Source organism: Microtus pennsylvanicus, chromosome 5 (assembly GCF_037038515.1).
Source record: "Microtus pennsylvanicus isolate mMicPen1 chromosome 5, mMicPen1.hap1, whole genome shotgun sequence".
Taxonomy (NCBI): domain Eukaryota; kingdom Metazoa; phylum Chordata; class Mammalia; order Rodentia; family Cricetidae; genus Microtus; species Microtus pennsylvanicus.
This window is the reverse complement of record NC_134583.1, coordinates 19,791,008-19,812,483: the sequence shown is the minus strand read 5'-3', so window position 1 is coordinate 19,812,483 and position 21,476 is coordinate 19,791,008. Positions and strand designations below refer to the sequence as shown.

General features: G+C 40.0%; 1 protein-coding gene across 1 annotated transcript in view; it reads right to left on the bottom strand.

The window, feature by feature from the left end:
* Positions 1-21,476, bottom strand: part of Nkain3 (sodium/potassium transporting ATPase interacting 3) — a 622,827-nt gene that overhangs the window by 30,892 nt on the left and 570,459 nt on the right. The window contains exon 5 of the mRNA XM_075974635.1: positions 13,162-13,222. Within this exon, the coding sequence (XP_075830750.1) occupies positions 13,162-13,222 (61 nt within the window). The remainder of the gene's footprint in view (positions 1-13,161; positions 13,223-21,476) is intronic.

The window sequence follows — 21,476 nt, the reverse complement described above, 5'->3', positions numbered from 1 at the left end:
CTCTTTATCTTCCCCAGTAGCGTGAATTCTGAGGGGCTGGGCGCTCTGTTCTTCCTATTTTATGTGACTCCATGGGATGCTTTTCAGATGAATATGTCTGCTTTGTGTGACACACAGTGACTTTTTCTTAATATTTCCAGTGTTATTCCTTTAGATGCAGGGACATGCTTATTGCCGTTATTCCTGGAGGATCCCCTAGACCTTGAATGATTTAGTATGTCGTCTTTGATTCTTGCATCTGGGATGCTGCTCAGGGTCCCTGTAAGCTGCTTTAATGATAGCATTTGCTATTCGCTGCCTTTGCTTGCGGCTTTGTTTTGCAAGAGCCCTCTCGTCCTTATAACGACGCCAGTAACACAGCTGCTCACATCTTCCTTATCTCAGGGCAACACACACACTTTGAGTGTTTATTTTCTAGTATTTAGAAAAGAACAATTATCGATTTCTTTTCCTTCTCTCTTTTCCTGACAAAGCTTATGTAGACCAGACTAGCCTACACAGATGAGGATTACCTTTAGGAGGTGACCCCTGCCTCTGCCTCTCAACTGCTGAGACCATAAGCAAACATTATCCCATTTACTAATAAGTTTTTTCTTCTTCTGCAACGCTCATTTTTAATGGCAATTCTGTCCTTTCTGAACTTTCTCATCTTTGAGAGCTGCACTAGTTGCGCTCTGTTTCATAAGGGTAGAAATGTCTTTATCCAGCCAGACAATTTTCAATCAGCTGCTTAATAACCAGATGGGATGGTTGCCAATGGCAATGTGTACAGTAAGTTTTTGCAATGTGTCAGTTACTGTCTGTTCATATTTACTGTTGACCAAAAACTGGCCAGTATTAAGGGCCTCATAAGGAGCAACATTTTATTCTAGACAAAGCACAATTATAAAAAACGAAACCCACATCTCTGTTTTTGGAGCTTCCCTGCATTTTTATTGCCTGCTTTTGGCTCTTGTTCCTTTTGTGAGTTCAGTTTTCTGGAACAAAGTCTGTCTGGCATTCTTTGCTGACAGTTTCTTTCCATGTTAGAATTTCCTGAGAGTGTGTGATACTTAAATAATGGACTAATAAATTCTAGAACCTCTTTGAGGTCAATGAAGCAGAAGAAAACGGCTGAAAGGAATAAAAATATTATTCCAAAAAATACAAAGCTAAAGACAGTCCCGAAATTTGTTCAACAACTCTAAGTGAATTCTTGCCCCATTGTAAGGTATTTTCTTACAGTTACCCTGGTTTACCCAATCCATTTTTCTCATTCTTGCTTATGACTAGCCAGTGTTTTACTTTCTTCTATAAATCAAGTGACAAATACTTGCTGCCTTTGAAGTCTCTCTATAATTCCTTTTTATTGTCTGCTTCTACAATGTTAGACGTTTCTCCTTTGAAACACTATTTTTTCTTTTTTTCTTTTTATAACCAAATCATTACTTTTGGTTCTCCATTTCCCAGGACAATCTCCATCTAAAGTGCTATTTCTTTACTGAGATTTCTCTTATAAATTCTTTTCTCGGTGAATTACTTTTCCAAGAAAATTGAATCTGACCCGATCATTCTCAAGATTAAATCCCTTTACCACCTCACACCATCCAGTTGAACATCCCAGGTAGTACGGCCTGAGTGGGTGCAGTCGTGACAGAACGCTAATTCCCTCACTCTCTGACATGTCTGTGTATGAGTGGGTGTTTGTATATTTGGTTCATGTGTATGTGTGTACATATGTGTGTACATTTGTTTGTATGTACGCTCTCATGTATATATGCATGTATTATGTATGTGTCTAAATGTGTTTGTGTGAATGCATGAGTTCGTAAGCATGTGTTGATTTTGTGAGAACTGACCGTTAGGATAGATAGCAACTAGCCCTTTGGGATACCCATTTCTTACTAGGAGAAGAGTTGTTTATGCACTGGGTAATTATAATTTTGACATTCTCTGAGTGGCAAATAAGAAAAGGTTTGGAAACTGCTGGTGCCAAAAGACTTCAATGTCCCTCACAGACTGACCTATCATTCATGTTATAAGCTGGACATGCAGAGCTAGCTGTTTATGGTACCCTATGAGTCAGATTTTCCCCAATTTTTCTGAATGTGTGCTTTTTTTCCTTTAGAATTTTAGCTTAAGAAATATTTTTCCAATTATTTAAAAATGTGCTTTCTTTGTTCTTTTCCTGATGATGTGGTATCCCATGCATATTGACAAGGCACATGCCCTGCACATCCATGCTTGATTCAGTTATACCACAGCCTCTGTTCATTTCTTGGACCGCTTGATTCACTTGGTATAACATCATCTTCTCTCCACTGTTCTGTATGTGCACAGGCCTGGCTTACCTATTAGGATGCAAGACCCCCTGGGAAATGGCTAAGTTCTTCCATTCATCACTGTATCTTGTGGCTTACCACACAGATGCCCCTAAATGTCTATTCCTTGAATGAACAGATCAATAAATCCACAAAAGATTAGATATCTGACCTAGTTTAGACATCCCAAACTAAATAACATGTTGGGTCAGAACAATACATGCTTCCACATCTTGGCAGATTGATGACCCCAGGACAAGAAAAGATATTATGAGTTAAATGCAGATTAATCAAACACTGAAATATCTATAACAGTTGGCATCCTATCTGGGAAATGGAGCAATGCAGAATGCCAGTGGTATGGTTAAATGAATCAAACAGAATGCCAACCAAGTGTGGTCAAGTTAGGCTGGAAGATACTGAAGTGTTTTAAAGTGGTGGCAACTCTAAAGTGAACCCCAAAGGGGATTTGAGTAGAGCAAATATGTTTGTCTCCATCTACTCAAGTCTTGGCGCTCTGGCTGTTTTGTTAGTCATAGTTGTTGCATGTGGTATGAGAATCTTTGTTTTAACAAATATGTATGCACATACATATAAACACACAGACACACATGTATACATATTATAGTACATACACATTATTTAAATCTAGTCATAGAAGGATAGCATTCACTTGCTTTCTACCTGAATGCTCCTGATCATGAAGATATATGTCAGTTTTCATGTGCTAGAAGTTGAATTGATAGTGTCTGATCACAGAGAGACAGAGAGAGAGAGAGAGAGAGAGAGAGAGAGAGAGAGAGAGAGAGAGAGAGAGAGAGGTATGTGATAGCATTAGTGGTCTCCTATTAACTCTAAACTGGGATTTATATCAGCTGAGTATGCAAAATAATTGTGACTCTTAATATAACCTTACAGATTATGTACATAAGAGAGACACTCCTTTAGAGCCAGTTCATGTTTTAATTGGATTCTTTTATTTGCAAGTTTAGGTTGAGTGGACTTGGAAAAATTTCAATAAATTCGAGGGATCTATTTTAAACTTGAAATTTAATTTTTGTATAAGTTTATTTTATTAGATTTATTTGCTAGGGCAGCTTTAAAACCAACAAATAGGCAGTTTTCTTAGAAAGAATCTTTTGAAAATCCCCAACAATGATAACTATGATGACGTCAGTACAGGTTAAATGCTAAGAAACTTTTCAGTTGCAAATGAAACAGATTATGTGAATGAATCCAGACTCCAGACTTAAACAGATCAAACAAAATTGAAGACAGATGGAAAGTCGGATCATTTCTCCATAGTCCTCTTGTTCAACTCCAGTTTTGAAATGAGGCTATAACCTGTTCTCTTTGAGCCACCAGCGTGGGTCACCTCTTCGAACCTACGGAGCAGTTTGTGTGTGGGGGGTATCCCTGAAGCCACACTTGGTTTGGCTGGAATCTTCTTTCAGGAAGTAATTTCCTTTGTGTCTCCAGTTTCTTCTCTCAGGAAAACTGCTTTTCCAGCTTCCCCTTGCAGTTTCATTTGATCCTTTAAGTCTTAGTTTAAAGCTGTTGCCCTAGAGGGCTCTCTGAGTCACACAGGAGAACTCTTGCAGGTTTTTGCTCAAGGATTTCCCCATTGTAAGCACCCCTGGATACTTCTCAGCACCTTGGGTCTCAGAGGCATTTAACATCTTAAATACCATGGCCAACTTTACTGTAAGACCCAGGGCACTTGGGCACTAAGGCACCTCCATTTTAAATATGCTGCACAAAGTATCCACGCCTGTTCATGTCCCACAGTCAAAGGAAAAGACTTTGGAAAGAATCTGGAAGCAGACATTATTTAGGGGGAAGGTGTGAAATCCACTTTGTCGAAGTCAATCACTCAGCTGTGCGAGGCTAAAGCACACAATGTAGCTGTATGCCTTGGAGAAGAACAAATTGGTTTAATGGCTAGCTAGGCAGCCTCCGCTCCAGCTTGTAGAGCTATAGGAAATTTCTCACAATGGTGTTGAATGAATCACTACAAGTTTGCAGCTGATTGAACTGTGGATGGGACGATGTCCTTGAAATAGACCATTAACTCTAATGTAGACTTTCTGTTCTTACGAGCAGCAAATGAACAAAAGGGGAGAGGAAGGAAAGGCACACGCATGTGTGTGTGTGTGTGTGTGTGTGTGTCTAGATTTCTAAGTGGGAAATATGGACAAAGTAGAGAAGCTAGTCAGCTGTGCTCTATGAGACAATTCACCTGTCTTGTGCCACTCAAGCGACTTCTGTTTCTGTCTTTATAAACATGTCCTATAACCTCATTTCAGTTCCAGGTTCAAATATTGCTCCCAGAAGTGGCACTACATATTATTGCTTGTGGTCAGTAAAACACTTACTAGAAAGACATAAGCTTAGCGTTCCATATATGCCTTTTATTGCTAGTTACTTATACGGCACTTCTCAAAAGAATTAAATTAGGTCTTTATAAAATCTTAAACATTTAGCCTGAGACATTAGATTTTTTAAAACTATTATATGCCATTTTGTTATTTAAAAGGTCCAAATATCGCTTTTATTATTTGGTCTTAAAACATTCTGTTTTATTGCCTGGTTTTAACATGCATCAATACAGAGTCATGAGGATAAACCATAAACCTATGTCTGAAGGGAAAAAAATCTAGTGAACATTCTAAAAACAATGAGGACTTATCATTTCAAAAGCAGCCAGAACTGGGGAATCAAATTCTATTTGGTAGTAATCCCAGGGGAAAAAAATCGCTACATTTATGAAGATTTAGAAATGACATTTAAATTGTAAAATATGTACTGTTGAGAAAGAAGAAAGGATTGCTCTGAGAAAACTCAGGAAAAAAGTATACACTGTTGAAAAAGAAAGGATTACTCTGAGAAAACTCAGGAAACAGGATTACCTAGTAAACTAGAAGAACAAAATTTCCATCAGCTAACAGTGACCATTAATTCTAAGGAACGTGGATAAAAGCTAAGAGACTCTGACAACCAGAAGGTCTTTCTGGCCTTTGGGATAAGGTTTTCTTGACAGAAATCCTGATGGCAGCTGAATGGCTGTGAAAAAGGTGGAAAAATTGGGACTGTCAGTCTGGAGACACAAGGAAGAGACATGAAAGAGAAAGGGTGTATGCAAATAGGGTGAGGCAGCAGGTACTCCTTTCTCCTTTTTTCTTTAAAAATGTGTGCCTTCTTAACTGAGGAAGGAGGAAAAGAGGAAACAGTGATTGGGAGAGAGAAGAAAAGAAAGAATAGTAAAAAAAAAAAGCAACAGACCTTCATGTTTGGAGGCATAGAGATAAAAGCCACAAAAACATCCTTTTCCCACACAGGATGGAGAGAATCTTTCTTTTCTACATCAGAGACGTCGGAGTTATGGATAGACAGATGGTTCTGAATGCAGAGAGCTCAGGGTATTTGAGGGTGGGAGCCAGCCCATGGGTTTTAAATTCTCTTTGTGACAATATTTCCATGACAGTCTTTGCGTAGGTGTCATAGATGCACGTGTGTGTAAGCAGGTGTGTACACCTGTGTAGAGGCCAGAGAAGGATGTTATATGTGTCCTGCTCCATCACTCTCCATCTTATTCCCTTGTGGCAGGGATTGTCAATGAAAGTGGAGCTAGACTGGAGCCAGCAAGGTCCAGTGGTCCTACTGTCTACATGCACTGCCCCGCCCCGCCCCTGTGCCTCAACCACTGAGAGGTGGAGTTACAGGCACAAAGGTAACCACACTTGTCTTTACCCAGCTTTTCACATGGGTAGTGAGATCTAAATTTAGACTTTTATGCTTGCTGAGAACTCATTTCTCCCCCAGGGAGCCATCTTTCTAGCCCTCTTTCTAGCCCTCTATGAGAGTCTTGATGATAAGGGCACTTGAAAGAACAGAAGGGACCACGAATCACATCATCACTTTGAGTTCATCAATTTGTCTAATCATCCCTAAGCAGGGATCAGGGATTCTAATATCTCTGAAATGTAGGGTTCTCTAAGGTACCAATAACTCACAATGTTGATCTGCGTGAGACCTGGGGAAGATGCTGACTAGAAACAGATGACAGAATGGCATGACAGGTGGCTGGCTCTCGTGGGATGCCGTGAAGCTTCATCAAGGCAGCTGCTGTTGTCAGCATCACTAAGGATCTCAGGACCAACACAGAGAAAGGAGGGCTCAGTGTGCCCACAGTGCGGCTGGCGAATCTGGACTGGCAGTTACTCATCAAAGTTGAGATGGGGTCAGGATTAAGTTTTTGAAGTCAGATTTAAAAGAGAAATACAGAAATTCTGGCAGAATGTGTCACTTGCTCCAGCTAAATTTTCCACTAATAACCTTACAGTGAATTTCTGCTCATCCTGAATTCCAGGTGCCACAGGGTACGGACAACTTGTCATTTGTACCCCATTCGCTTATGATCACATCTGAGCTGCAAAGTCCCTCATCCTCCATCCTAAACCATCTAGACTGCAGAGTCTTCTTTCTTCCCCATTAGATTAACAAGGCTCTGCACAGCTTGACACTGCAGCTGAGCAGGAGCTCCAGGGATGCAGCTCTGAGGAACTGCCACTCATGCTTGGGTAGGTTTTTCAGTGCTGCAGCTGCAATTGAGTCACCCATGCTCCTGTAGTAACTGTTCACTCATTTCCCTGTAAGGAACTCCAATAGCCAACAGAGGCGCTGTTTCACCAAGCTATACGTGGGTGGACTCACATCCTTAGTCTGCCATCACTACTATATGTGTAGCGAACAGTCATTTGCTCACAGTTAGCCAGAGAAAGTCACACAACTATATGTTCTAAAGAATGCCCACTGTGCTAGGAAATTAGGTTGCTATGGTAAATACCTTGACTGTAGAAAAGTAAAGTTGTGTTAAATGTTTCGAAGGAAAACACATAACGTTCCAAGAAAGCATTGGGTTTTACAGGTCCTGGCTCAGGTTGAGCTAAGGAGGAGAGCACATTGTGACTTGTATGTATACAGTCCCGGCTCGGATTGAGCTAAGGAAATCTGCACTGAATTGGGCAGCAACTGGGTATTGGCTTCACTGAAATTTTAGCCTTTACTTTGAAAATTGTTTGAGAGAAAGGTTTCCCTATCTTGATCCCATGGAAAGTCTTGCTTGGCCTGTGTGTTTCAGTGCTTGGGTGCCTATATAGAGAAAAAAATAGTCTTATGACATATCCAGTAACTGGTGTCCTCTCTCTGCCTTTGATCTGTAGCTCAGGCCCTTCTTAGGTTGCCAGGCCTTCCCATAGGTCAATTGACTGAGTTCACCACCTGCAGATCCCTGATATTTAGCGGTTGCCCAAATCAATGTGCCAGGTGCAATTTGGAAACCAAGATGCGGATCAAGACTAGAATAGAATCCTCAGAAAGCCTGCTAGTACTCACATACACTAGTGGTTTCTTTCAGCATAGTTTGCCTTATCTTCACACTGTCTTGAAACAAAACCTTCCCTGCTGGTAGGTTCGACAAGACAATAACAAGCTGGCATGTCACTTTGGCTGGAACTCACAAAGACTTCAACAGGGTTTTATGAACATGCCGGTTTCACTGGAGGAGTATTCATTAAGACTGATAGGTGAATGAAAAAGAAGGAATGAAAAACAGAAGGGAAACAGATGTGTTGGCTTTTTCATTAGGTCAAATGTTGAAAGTCATGGACCCCACCCAGTGCTCCGTCAGCTTTTATCTCTTTGTCTTTGATCTGAAATCATCATCTTCATAAGAAACAGCAAATAAAGAGGCTGAGAGGTAACTGGGAAGGTGAGTGGTTGGAAATGAATGTTTTATCAAACGTTTACTACCCTTTAGAAACATCCATCTGAAATGGTAGCTTCCCAGATTCTGTAACCAGGGCAGAGGAGAGCAGTGAGCTGCTATTAATGTTTAAGGTGCTGGCAGCTTTCAGTCTAAGAAGAAGGCTTACTTCCATATTTTGAACAATGTGGAGATGTCATTAGTTCGAAAGGAATCAAGATAAATGATAGAGTATTGGCCAAGATACCGTGTCAGCAGGGTAGCTTTGAAGTCACCTTCCAAAATGAGCTCTCCAGAGCTATACTTAGATACATTGTAAAGTTATTAATGCTGTTTTCTTATTTAGTATTTAAATTTTTGAAAAACACTTCAAAGAACACATGCTTCTCTTTGGATTGGCAATGTCACATTCAGAGAGTATCACTCTATTGCACCTAGAATTCTACAAATTGTTGACAGCAGTTGTCATATACTATGAGATCATGGGAATTGCCAGTAAGTTTGATGATGTGGGATTCTCTTCTATATGCTATGAATATGTTTTATTATCATTGGTTAATAAAGAAGCTGCTTTGGCAGATGGCAGGGCAGAATATAGCTAGGTGGTGAAAACTAAACTGAATGTAGGGAGAAAGAAGGCAGAGTCAGGGAGGCACTGTGTAGTTGCCAAAAGAGAAAGATGTCAGAACCTTACCAGTAGGCCACAGTCTCACAGTGATACACAGAGTAATAGAACTGTATTAATTTAAGATGTAAAAGTAGCTAGGAATATGCCTAAACCATTGGCCAAATAGTGTTATAATTAATACAGTTTCTTTGTAATTATTTGGGTCTGGGTGGCTAGGAAATGAAAATACAGTCTCTGCTTGCAATTGTTTCCTTATTTAGTATTTACATTTTTGGAAAACAATTTAGAGAGCACATGCTTCTCTTTGGGTTGGCAATGTCAAATCCAACGAACATCACTCTATTGGACTCTAAATTCTACAAAGTGTTGGCAGCAGTTGCGAAATTCTATGAGATCGTGGGAATTGGCAGTACATTAGATTTTTACTCACTTCTGTTTCTGAGAACTCTGGGACAATTTAATTACACCTGTTTCTTAGGTCCTTCTTTCAGTAAAAATGTAAAATTTCTGTCTTGAAAACTTCCAGACTAAAAGGTTTGCAATTTCTTTTTCACTGCCATCCTGTCTTACATTCGATTATCATGTTATGTTGAGCATAAAGACTTTGCTTTGAACACCCCAGGCTATTTCTGATTCTAAGTATTATTGGAATTGATGGCAACATAACAATAACAGCTGGATGTCACTGAGTAACTTTATGCATGGCTCCAATAGCAAGCACTAGAATTGAACCATTAATAGACTGGGTTCTGAACAGCTGCCTCAGTCCGAGTATGGTGGCATTTTGTTAGCTGATTCAGGGATTTCCATAGAGAAGTCTCACTTAATTAAAGAAATCAAAGTCAATAGGCCTACAGTAGCTGTCAGTAGCAATATAGTCCCTGTCCTTTTATAGCTTGGCTCTAGAGCAGTGATTCTCAACCTTCCCAATGCTACGACCCCCAGCCATAAAATTATTTTTTATTGCAACTTCACAAGTGTAATTTTACTAATTTTAAGAATTATTATGTAAAGATAGGATATGTAACCTGTATGAAAAGGTATTTTACCTCCAAAGGGTTGCAACCCACAGGTTGAGAAATACTGTTCTAAGGGCAGTTTTAGAGAAGTTTGAAAGGCTCTATCCAGCCTAGGTGAGACTTTTTTGAATGTCACTGTGCTTTTCCTACTTTCTCTTAAAAATCATAAGCTTTGAGGAGATGCTCTTCTATATTCATTGTATTAGACACAAGACTAATGGCTAGAGTGTCTTTTCTCCTGCAGCGAGTCAGGACAGACTATTGGCATCTTGTGAGAGTCTTCAGAGAATTCAGTGAGGAGAAAGAAAAAAGGCCCCATTTTTGTGGGTAATGTGTGGGTGAGTAGTCCAAAGTACTTCATCAGAAATTCATTACAGCTCAACAAATGGTGCCTGCATAACTGGATACCAACATGTAGAAGAATGAAAATAGATTCATATCTGTTGCCATGCACAAAACTCAAGTCTTAAATAGATCAAAGACCTCAACATAAAACAACCATACTGAATGTCATAGAAAAGAAAGTGTGAAGTATACTTGAATGCATTGGCACAGAAGAACACTTCCTAAATATACCTTCAGCAGAACAGACACTGAGAGCAACAATTAATAAATGGGACCTCCTAAAACTGAGAAACTTCTGTAGTAAAGGAAAGGTCAACAAGACAACATAGTAGCCTACAGAATGGGAAAAGATCTTCACCAAACCGATATCAAACAGAGGATTGATCTCCAAAATATACAAAGAAATCAAGAAATTGGTCATTAAAAGAAAAAAAATCCAATAAAAAGTGGATACAGACCTAAACAGGAATTCTCAAGAGATGAATCTAAAATGGCTGAAAGACACTTAAGGAAATTCTTGACATTCTTAGCTATCAGAAAAATGCAAATGAAAATAATATTGATATTCCACCTTACACCTATAATAATGGCCAAGATCGTAAACACTGATGACAACTTATGCTGGAAAAGATGTGGAGCAAAGGGAACACTCCTTCATTGCTGGAAGGAGTACAAACTTGTACAGCCCCTTTGGAAATCAGTATGGTGATTTCTCAGAAAATTAAAAAATAACCTACCTCAAGACTAAACAACCACTTTTAGGCATATATCCAAAAGATGCTCAATCATGAGTACAAAGGCATGTGCTCAGCTATGTTCATAGCAGCATTGTTTGTCATAGGCAGAACCTGGAAACAACCAAAATGCTCCTTGACCGAAGAATCGATAAAGAAGATGGGGTACATTTACACAATGGAGTACTACAAAGTGTAAAAATAATGACATCTTGAACTTTGTGGGCAAATGGATGGATCTAGAAAACATATTGAGTGAGGTAACCTAGACCCAGAAAGGCAAACATAATATGTGCTCACTCATAAGTGACTTTTAGACATAAAGCAAAGAAAAATCAGCCTACAATTTACAATCTCAGAAAACCATTCAGACAACAAAGAGGACCCTAAGAGAGACATACATGGATATAATCTGCATGAGAAATAGAAAAAGACAAGATCCCCCAAGTAAATTGGGAGCATGGGGATCATAGGAGAAGGCAGAAGGGGAGGGTGGAGGAAGGGAGAAGAGTGGAGAAAAGTATATAGCTCAATAAAAATAACAAAAAATAATTACAAAGAAAAAAAAGTGCGTCCCAACTTACTACCCAAGCTCTCTGCTTTCTGATCACTAGCATGCCACACTTCTGTCACAGCTGTGAGTCACTCCTGTACCCATGTCTTCTCCACTATGATGGACTGTATCTTCTCAAATCAAAAGCCAAAGTCAATTCCTCTTGTGGGCTGCTTCTTGTCAGGTTTTTGGTCACAGGAGTAGAGAAAATAACTAATATAGGATGTAATTGAAACTTTCAAAAGAAGGGCTTAGTGCAGCCATGTTAGCAGATGGGAATATGGGACACCCCCAAAACCCCTTCCTTTCTCTGTTACATCTCAACCAAGAGTTGAGTTGAGAGGTTTTGCTCAGTAATGTGCTCCTACCATCCTGTACAGAGCCAAAGCAGCAAAGCCAACAATTATGGATGTAACATCAATGACTGTAAACCAAAGTAGAAAAAGATGAGATGTCCTGAGTAAATTTGGAATGTGGGGACCATGGGAGAGGGCAGAAGGGGGAGGGGGAATAAAAGGGGAATGGAGAAAAATATATAGCTCGATATAAACACTAAAGAACTGTAAACTCCTCCACAAAAGAAATTCATTATGGCAATTCAAGTATTTATTTTACCCGAATCTTAGCTTCTTTGAAAGCTCAGTGCAGGTGTTATTCATGTTCAACCAATTGTTCCTGGCTCTGCGGACTTGTGTGTGTGTGTGCGGGGGGTGGAGGAGGGTGCATGGGTCTGTGCTCCTCTTCTGTACCTAGCTTTGTCAATGTGCAGAACCAATGAACTCCTGAAGCCATCGTCCCCTAAGTTCCCCTCCAAGTGAGACAGGGTGCTAGGAATTCTTCCCCTTTTAACATTAAAAGCAAAATATCCCCCAGGTGGGCCTAAACCATGCTGCTAATGTTTGCCTGCTTTCACCACCTGACACCTTTAACCTCAAAGGCTAGTAATTTGTTGAGTTGGCGGAAAGGAGATCACACTGTCATGGATTTTGGTTCAGGCATTACTCCTGCATTTGTTGGTGGGACCATTCACCTTGGAATTGGTTCTTGAGAGGCCACTGTAAAAGTGAGCAGTGCATCCTCATTTTGTTAAATGCTCCATTTTAAGCAATTTGGATAACAGTGGACATGGGTAGATGTGATTTTCTACAGTGATCCAACCTTGAAAACTGGTTAACATTGCTATTGTCTTTCATGAGCACTCCCCAGAGCCGTGTGGAAAGCACTCTCTACATTTGCAGGTGCTCAATAAATGGCTTTTATTGACCTGTGCCTCTAAAACAGAACCTCGAGTCATGATACCCCTTGTATTTGATGCTAAACCATGGCTTATTTTCTGAGCATTCTGTGAGTCACTTTAAGTAACTCTTGATTTTTTTTTTTAAAATTTCGCATGAACGGCTGTGATTTTGTTGTTTCACAAATTTATATGATTCACATACATGTGAATCTTACAAGGCATTTTATTACTATCATTGTTGGTCAAATTTCAAAACTTGACCAGTAGCACACTCCCAAGTGGTGATGACTAGAAAAGCATTGCTTAGCTCAATGGGGGGCCGCATTCTGATGTGACTGACTGTACCCTCCAGGCTTCTGAGGCTCCCTCACGCTCCTGAGCAGCTCAGAGTGTGTGGGGGGGGTCCCTGTTTACTGCTCCTAGCTTGTGTGAGGCTGACTCTGTTGCCTCTGTTTTAACATCACTCTGCCGAGTGCAATCATTTTAGATTTGAAATATGGAAGATTTCCTAGCCTTGGGATGGCCTTTAGGGATCAGCATCGTACCCAGAGGGAACCTCAGGGAGGGATTACAGTACTTACAGGTGTCTTCCTCCTCCATGGAAAGGCTGATCACATAACAGGCATACACAAAACCAACCAGCTGAAAGAAAAGTGAATGCTTTTAGAGTCTATACCAATATATCAATAACTTCTATGAATGTGTAATAGGATAAAAATTATACATCTAAACAATAGCTGCTATTTAACCCTTTTTCATTGTTCAGTAACCTAAATAGCTTTCTAAAAAGTAGAAATAAATGAGAAGTAAAAACAATTTCTGGGTACCTCACTTAGACTCTGATTTAGGACATATGCACCATCATAAATTATTTCATACATATTATATTTTACTTTTTTCATATTTATAGAGCCATTTGTACTGTGTTCATTATTCCTATAACCGTTTTAACGTTTAACAGGCAGAAAAGGACTTGAAACATGTTGCACATAAACAGCAATCATCTACTTAATAATTTAAAACGCTGTGAGAAAGTAAATTCTATTGAGTACTAAATTGTTTTGTTAATTACATCATAATAAGATACATTAACTTACTGACGATTAGTTAGTGGTGAAATACGGCAGAAGGAGAGAAAATGTATATTTTAATAAGTGTCTCAAATAACAAGCATAGCACAGAGCAGCCTTGCAGCTTCTCCTGTTTTTTCCTGCATTTCCCTGAATGATGATTTCTGGTCTACACAGTCAGGGACATAACAGTTCTCCGAGGTCAAAACTGTCAATTAATCTCAGCTAAGCTAAAATTACTCGGGTTCTTCAATAGGGTTAAAAATAGCAGCCTCCTTAGCTCTTGTAATCAGCCATTTTGCCCTTTTCTGTGCGGTCAAAGCATTTTTTTTCCTCCTCCTATCCTCATTATAAAATAACACTGAAACAGAAACATTCTGAGAGCCCCAGGGTCAAAGGCTTCGTACTGCAAAGAGTACCTATGGGATATACATGTGTCCACAACGATTGCTAACACAGGTGTATAACCCTACCACAGACAAGAGAGATAAAGATCCAGGAGTCCTGAGAGGCTCAGTGGGAAGGTAGGGAGCCTGGCCTGTGAGTGCCTACAGCGCGGCTTCCTACTGGGGAAGGCGCTCAAATAAAGAATGCTGGAACTCTGGGTTTGGAAGGGGAGTATGCGTATTAAGCTGTCAGCCAGCAAGTGGTGATGCAGAGACACAAGGATGATACAGAGACACAAGGATGATGCAGAGACACAAGGATGATGCAGAGACACAAGGATGATACAGAGAAATCCTAACGGGGAAGCAGCCTGAGGTTGAGACACCCACAAGATCACTCTGTGGGGAAAACAGCAGCCTGTGGAAACTGTCGTATCTAGGGAGTGTCCTCTGCCAGCTCACCTGTGAGCCAGTCGTGTCTAACCCTTACTCCCTATGTCTTCCATCACTAATACTTCATCTCCAGAATTAACAAGTGAGGAGGAGTTGAGGCTTAGACAGTTAGCTCTATGGTCCCCTCTTACTGAATACCTGGGTAGTGAGATGGGGCTCAAGTTGAGGAGCTTGGGGTTTTCATGAACCTGGTTGAGATAATTTAATATCTGCAAAGGAACCCAAAGAAATTGTAAATTCAACTTGAAATATAATCCAAAAGGTGAAATAAGATAATGTCTTTGGATGTGCCTGAAGTGGCAGTAGAATGGACACAGCTGCCTTTTAATCGGCTTCTACCAGCTCCAGCTGATTTGTGCTGTGTTTCTGTATGGAAATCAGCTCCATGCAGAAAAATGGAGTGACCTATGATCACCACTACAACAGGGTCTGGAGTCCCCTCATGCTCTTGCACAGTCTCCAAGTCCCAGTCCCAGTTCCATGACCATGTCAAGACTGAGTCACTCATGCCTACACAAATACGCACCATTTGAATATTACAATGTACACTATTCTATCATTGTCATTTCATTATAATTCATATTGGAATATTATTAATGTTTTCTATGTATTTATTCCTACTTCTATATTTTGATTCCTAAGGTAGAATATAACAGTAAAGCAACACTTTTTGTTGTTGTTATTTTTACAACTGTTGACCTGTTTTTTAGCGTGTTTGCTTCATTTCATTCAAAATCATGCCTCCTGATGTTTTGGAATAGTCAATACAATAAAAATGTATAATTATTGTGAGTCAGTGAAAAAACAATAAAATCTCTTATTCTACCTTAGTAGTAACTGACAGTACTTGCCTCACCATGTCATTGGAAATAGAGGCTTTGTTCCTAAAAAATGCAAATTCATAAAATAAAACACCTTCTCTTGTAACAGCTTTACTTCATGTGATACACTTTGAGTTTTTATCAGTCATAGTTGTGTAAAGTATATGAAGTTTCTTGGCCTATTTAGGAATTTACATTGTTAGTAATTCGTCTTTTTAAGATTTATCTTTTATTCATGCATATATGTGTGTGTCTACATGAGTGTATGTGTACATGTGTACCATATGTGTGCAGATCCCTGTATGAGCTCGAAGAGGGCACTGACTGAGTCCCCTGTAACTGGAGGTATAGATGGTTGTGAGCTACCATGTAGATACTGGGAACTGAACCTGGGTCCTTTGTAAAGCAGTAAGTGCTCTTAACCATTGGGTAACTTTTCCATACCCCATTCTTAACTATTTTCATGCTGTTTTATGGTCTAAAATAATTGGTAAATGCATTGGACTTTTTTTTATTAAAGAAAGTAAAGGTGGCTTCACAACGTTGGAACAGTTTTCCTGCTAAATTATAGGCTGAGAGGCATCTGCCAATGGACAGGTAGGTGCCTAGCTCTTGTTGGTCTCTCTGCTTGAGAAGTACACACTGTCTACCCAAATATATACTTATGCTTAAACCAGGTACTCTCTTATACTTGTTTTATGTTGCAGGTGTAACAAACTGATATAAATAATGAAAAGTTGTTTTCTTTGTTGAGCCTGGAATAGGCTTCATTGAGCTACTATCACACATCAGCAGGGCTGTAGTCCGACTAGAAGGTCTTACAAAAATCGGTTCCTTTACTGTTACAGCTTCCATAAGCCTTCTGTATTCCTTGGCTGGTGTCACTACCTCTCTTCAATGTCAGCAACACCAGGGCACATTTTTTCTTGTGTTGCTATCATTTTTGTCTTTCCTACTCTGCTTCCTTGTCGTACTTTTCCTGGTGTGGGTCATTGCGTTGAGCCCACGTGGACACTGTTGGACAATCTCCACATTGTTAAGCCCACCTGATCATCACACCTACTTTCATCCATAAACACAAATTATTTCCCTTTGTGTTTAGTAGTTATTTCATCACAGGCTTTATCCTACAGATTGGGACGTAGAAACCCTCTCAGGATATTTATTCTACATCTGTGAACTTGTGTTTTAAGCCATGGGCAGGCTTCCCATAGAACTTCAGCTCTAAGACATGGTATGAGAGAGTAATTTTCTGAGGTCTGCTTTGAGCTGGAATCATGGTATTGGATGGTTTGAACAGAGAAGTTGTGCCTTCATCAATTCCTCTCAGTAAACTCCATTGTGTAATACTGAGATAAAGCAATTACAAGTGAAGCCCATCTTCACATCTGGCTTTATGTCTTTCCAACTTTACTAAAATATGTGTCCTAAGATCAGAACCTAATTGCTTTAAACATCACCCACTTCAAGTGGTTTTACTGAGAACTTCAAATTGTGGAGGACTATCTTTCATTTTGAGGTAGCATGGCTTTTATTTTGAATTGTGCCTGACAGAGACCACACACATACCAAGAGAATGATGCATGTTCACTCTTATTTAACAAGATACATAATTCACAGATGTATATGTAACCAGTTTTACCTTAAAGCCACAGATTTTTGCGGAAGAAGCATTGATAACACTTGAAATTGTTGAACTTAGAATGTAATTTGTAAATGTGTTGAACCCTGCATGAATTCCAGTTAACCTCAGGTTACATGGCTGCCACAGGTAATCTGGCCACACGGTGTCTCCTGCTATGTCCCTCTCCACATACTCCGGGGTATTGCTGGAATCTCAGTGCCATATTTTACCTGATGTGTGGATCTGGTGAGGCTACCACTGGGAAACCACAAGTTAGAAGTTAACTTTTCTTAGGTTAAAGATAAAAGCAAATAAGAAAAATGATATAGCATGTTTTCCTCATGCTGCAAATGTTATTGGTGCATCCTTCAGATACGGGAATTCTGGGTTCTGACTTTGGGTATCTGTTTGGCCTGTGTGGTAGTGTGATTAAGAATGGCCTTATAGGTTTATATGTTTGAATGCTTAGACACCAGGAAGTGGGATTACTTGAAAGGATTAGAAGGATTAGGAGGTGTGGTCCTGTTGGAGGAAGTGAGTCATCAGGGATGGACTTTGGGGGTTTCAAAGAGTCTATAGCAGTCACAGCATCTCTCTCTCTCCTCTCTCTCTCTCTCTCTCTCTCTCTCTCTCTCTCTCTCTCTCTCTCTCTCTCCCTCTCTCCCTCCTCACTCTCATCTCTCTCTCTCTTCACTGCTGCTTGTAGACTAATACATAAAGCTCTCAGCTCCAGGGTCACACCTGCTTGTATGCTGCCATGCTTCTTGCTATGACAGTAATGAATGGATTCTAAGAAACTGTAAGCAAGCCCCTACTTAAATGCTTTCTACGTGTTGCCTTAGTCATGATGGCCGTTCATAGCAACAGGATAATAACTAAGACAACTGCTTTGGCAGCTAACATCGATGAGGGGGATTTTTGCCTGAACAATAGTTTAATGGGTTCAGGCAACCTGTGTTCAGTAACATAAACATTAATGGATTAGATTTCTTTGGAACCATAAGGGCTCGACCAAGCTGTAGCTAAACAAGCTGCAGGTTTCTTCTATGGTTGTTAAGATGACTGACACCCTGGGTCTGCTTCAGCAGTGTAGAAAAGGATGGCCCTTGACCCTGCTGGGGTAGAAACCCACCTGAACCAGTTGTGTTGTTTAATGACACACAGACAGAAAGTTAGACAACTATTTTGAATATTGTTACAGAGGTTGCTATATTATATGATAATTTCGTAGTTTAATTTTCATATCAAACTAAGGCTAGTTAATTCTCACACAATCACCATTTCTCATCTAGATAAGTGACAGGCAATGCTGTGGGGGCATGTTTGGATGAGGGCATTAGGGGCACTCTGAGGCCAGACTAAGTGAGACTTTTATCATAGTCATATTATGAGTATGAATTTTTATTGTTCTGCACTCCTTAAAGACAATGGGTGGCACCTTTATTTACACCCAATTGTTGACTTAAGTTAAGGTGAATTATTATTTTCTTCCTTTTGGGTGCCTTTTGAGCAGGACGTCTAAGTATTTATTTAATTATACATTCACATGTTGCTAGTCTTTTTGACAGAGAATATATATTTTGGTGTTTTCTAATATTGTGCGTTCCATTTGGCACAGCTGGATCCATCAACATTTATTGGTAAGTCCATCAGCATTTCCTGGTTGGTCTGTGGGCATTTACTGGAAGAAAGGCCAGAGGATTGATGAGAAGGCCCCTTAGGAGCAAACAGGCTTGCTGAAACACTGCTCTCACATATCGATATGTGGAGTTAATTTGATGGAATTGAGCCTGGAGACTCAACAGGAGACCACTTTGCCTTGCGCACCCCCCCCCCCCCACCTCACCCCCTGCTCCCTGACAGAGCAACAGAGCAATCTTGACACTCTGGTTTTCCTTCCAGCTGCTAGAACAGGTCTGGAAAGTATTAAGTGGCTCATTGGTAAATCATTTTGATGTACATTTATGTACTTAAAGATACAAATGTAAGTGTCCTCCAAGGGACTTTTATACCGTAAAATAAAATTTTACTTTTTGCCGGAAACTTTTATATGGTTCTAGTTCAAACCTTCTTCTAGCATCACAAAAATATATATGTTGACCAGATGGTTAACATTAAAGATTAGATGTGAGGTTTATTGCCGTTATTTCCTCATCCAAGTAAGTAAAACTGAAATTGAATAAACACTTTGGGGATGGATGGATAGCCTATGGCAGTAAACAAGTCAGGAGAAACATGGAAGTTCATTATACATGGACGTCTGTGAAGGAAAAATAGCAAGCTTTGGGCTAATATTTTCAGATTACATTCAATGTAACTTGTATTTCTCCCCGATGGTTTAAGGCTATGGATTCTGAAAAAGTATTAGGTTAGCTGTATTTCATGAAAATATGTATTGTCTATGTGCTGGTCAAATGTATTTTTTTTTTCAAATATTATATCTTTTGACTGACAGAAAACATTGCCAGATATTTAATCATAGTGACAGTACACTCCTTATCTAGCAAAACAGTGTTCTTGCCAAGGAAATGTGGGAATGCACAGTCCTAAAAGAAAGGAATAATATGGACCAGCAGAGTGTTTGTCAGACCCAGTTGTTCACTAATGGACCTTAATACAGCCTTGATAGATGACATAAAAGGAATTTTGGCCAGGAAATTGAAATATACAGTTCCATTAGTTAGGAACAATAAGATGAAGATTTACCATGCTAGAAACATTAGCTCACTCTCCAGGCCTTCAGACAGAATTTGCTGGTCATAATCTCAATATTATTACAAATGAATTAATTAAAAGAGTTCCTTTTACTTTTGCTTTATTGATAGCCATATTAATAAAATATTTATTACAGGAATTACTCTTGCTATTGTGATTAACCAAACAGCTGTTTAATTAATAATGTTATGCTCCTGAGAGCCTGTCTAGACATCCAGTTAATCACCAAACTGTAGATGGCTGGCTTGTGAGCCTCTCAGTTTCCCAGAATATGAGTTGAAATAGTCTCTGTGGCTCTCTGCTGATCTACAAGAAATATAATGAAATTCTTACTTGCCAAGAGAAAAACACATACAAAATAAATAACACTAAGGTGACAATCCTCACTATTTCAGCCCTTTTGTTTTTTGGATATTTGAGACAGGGTCCTACTCTGTAGCCCAGGCTACAGAGATACGCTGTAGCACAAACTAGCCTCAGATTCATGGACAGCCTTTGCTGCAGTCCCTGATAATTGAAATTACAGGCAGAAACCATTAACCCAACAGAGACTTTTTCCTTGCTGTGCTGACGACTGAACCTGCTCATCAAGTGATGTGACCCTGGGCTCCAGTTCTCGCCTATGTTTGTAATTTTAGTAAAGTTTTGAAAGAGCTAACATTTTGCCTCTTCCCTTAAAGGTATCCACTACCATATAGAATTTAAAGCTATCTTCTCTGCCAGCTTGTAGCGTCCTGTAGCTCCTCTAAGAAGATGGATGACCGCAGGAGAACTTCTACCTGGAGGCTTGCTTTGGATGTGGCAAATCCAGCCATACAGCAAGATTGTCTTTCACCTCATCAGCTCCCTGGACCCTGACTGAACTGGACAAATCGGTCGTTCCATTCTGCCAAGACAGGTCAACCAATCCCTACCCCCTACAGGAGAATCTGTCAGGCCTCCCGGGCTTAGCAGTTAAAGGTAAATACTGCTTCTGAGACTTGTGTTTGCCAAAGACCACAGAGAGACTTGGGATTTCCTGGGAAGCTGGAAAAACTGTCTGTCTCCCTTCTGCTCATTTACTTCTCCCCCCTCAGATCTGTCTGATGGCATCTGATGACTTAGGGTACTAGAAACTCATTAGTTTATTTGTTAAGTGTCCTGCTAAAAGTACAGATGGGTGTAACTCTTTTACAGGCTTCATAATCTAAAATTAACAGGTTTCAGATGCAACTTCAGAGGTTCAAAAGTTTTTAATTTCCTCTAATAGTCTTTTAAAATGTTCATGCCTTTTAATCTAAAGCCACAGTCTTTTGCTATGACACCAAGATGTTAATCTGTTCTAGTTGTTTTGCAGATAACTGCAGGTTCCAGTACCGAGTCACCCTTCCTGCCAGACTCACAACCAAGTCCACCCACAGAGGGTTCTCCAGATAAGACCAGCACCTACACCAGCTCCTGGGACTTCGCCAATGGTACTGTCTCTCCAGGCTCAATTGGGCACCTACTCAGCAACTGAAATCTGGTTTTAAAGGGCACATCTGTTCTTGTATCTTACTCATTTCACCCTTGCCTCTCCCGTACCACCAGGGAACATCTCTGGTCCTTTCATCCTGGCCGTTGTCACCCTTTCCGTTCCTAGCCCCATTCACGGCGCCAATGATAACGACCTTTTTTTTTTTTTTTCTCCCAGCAACCTGACTTCTCAGCTCTTTCAAGGAAAAAACACCTGAGGTCTCCAGGATGGGCATTAACTAGATGCCTCTCCACCCACACCTCCTACTGAGCATGAGCTCACCAACTCCCAACTTCCCACATTGTCCCATGAACGCAAGAAGTAGTCAGACT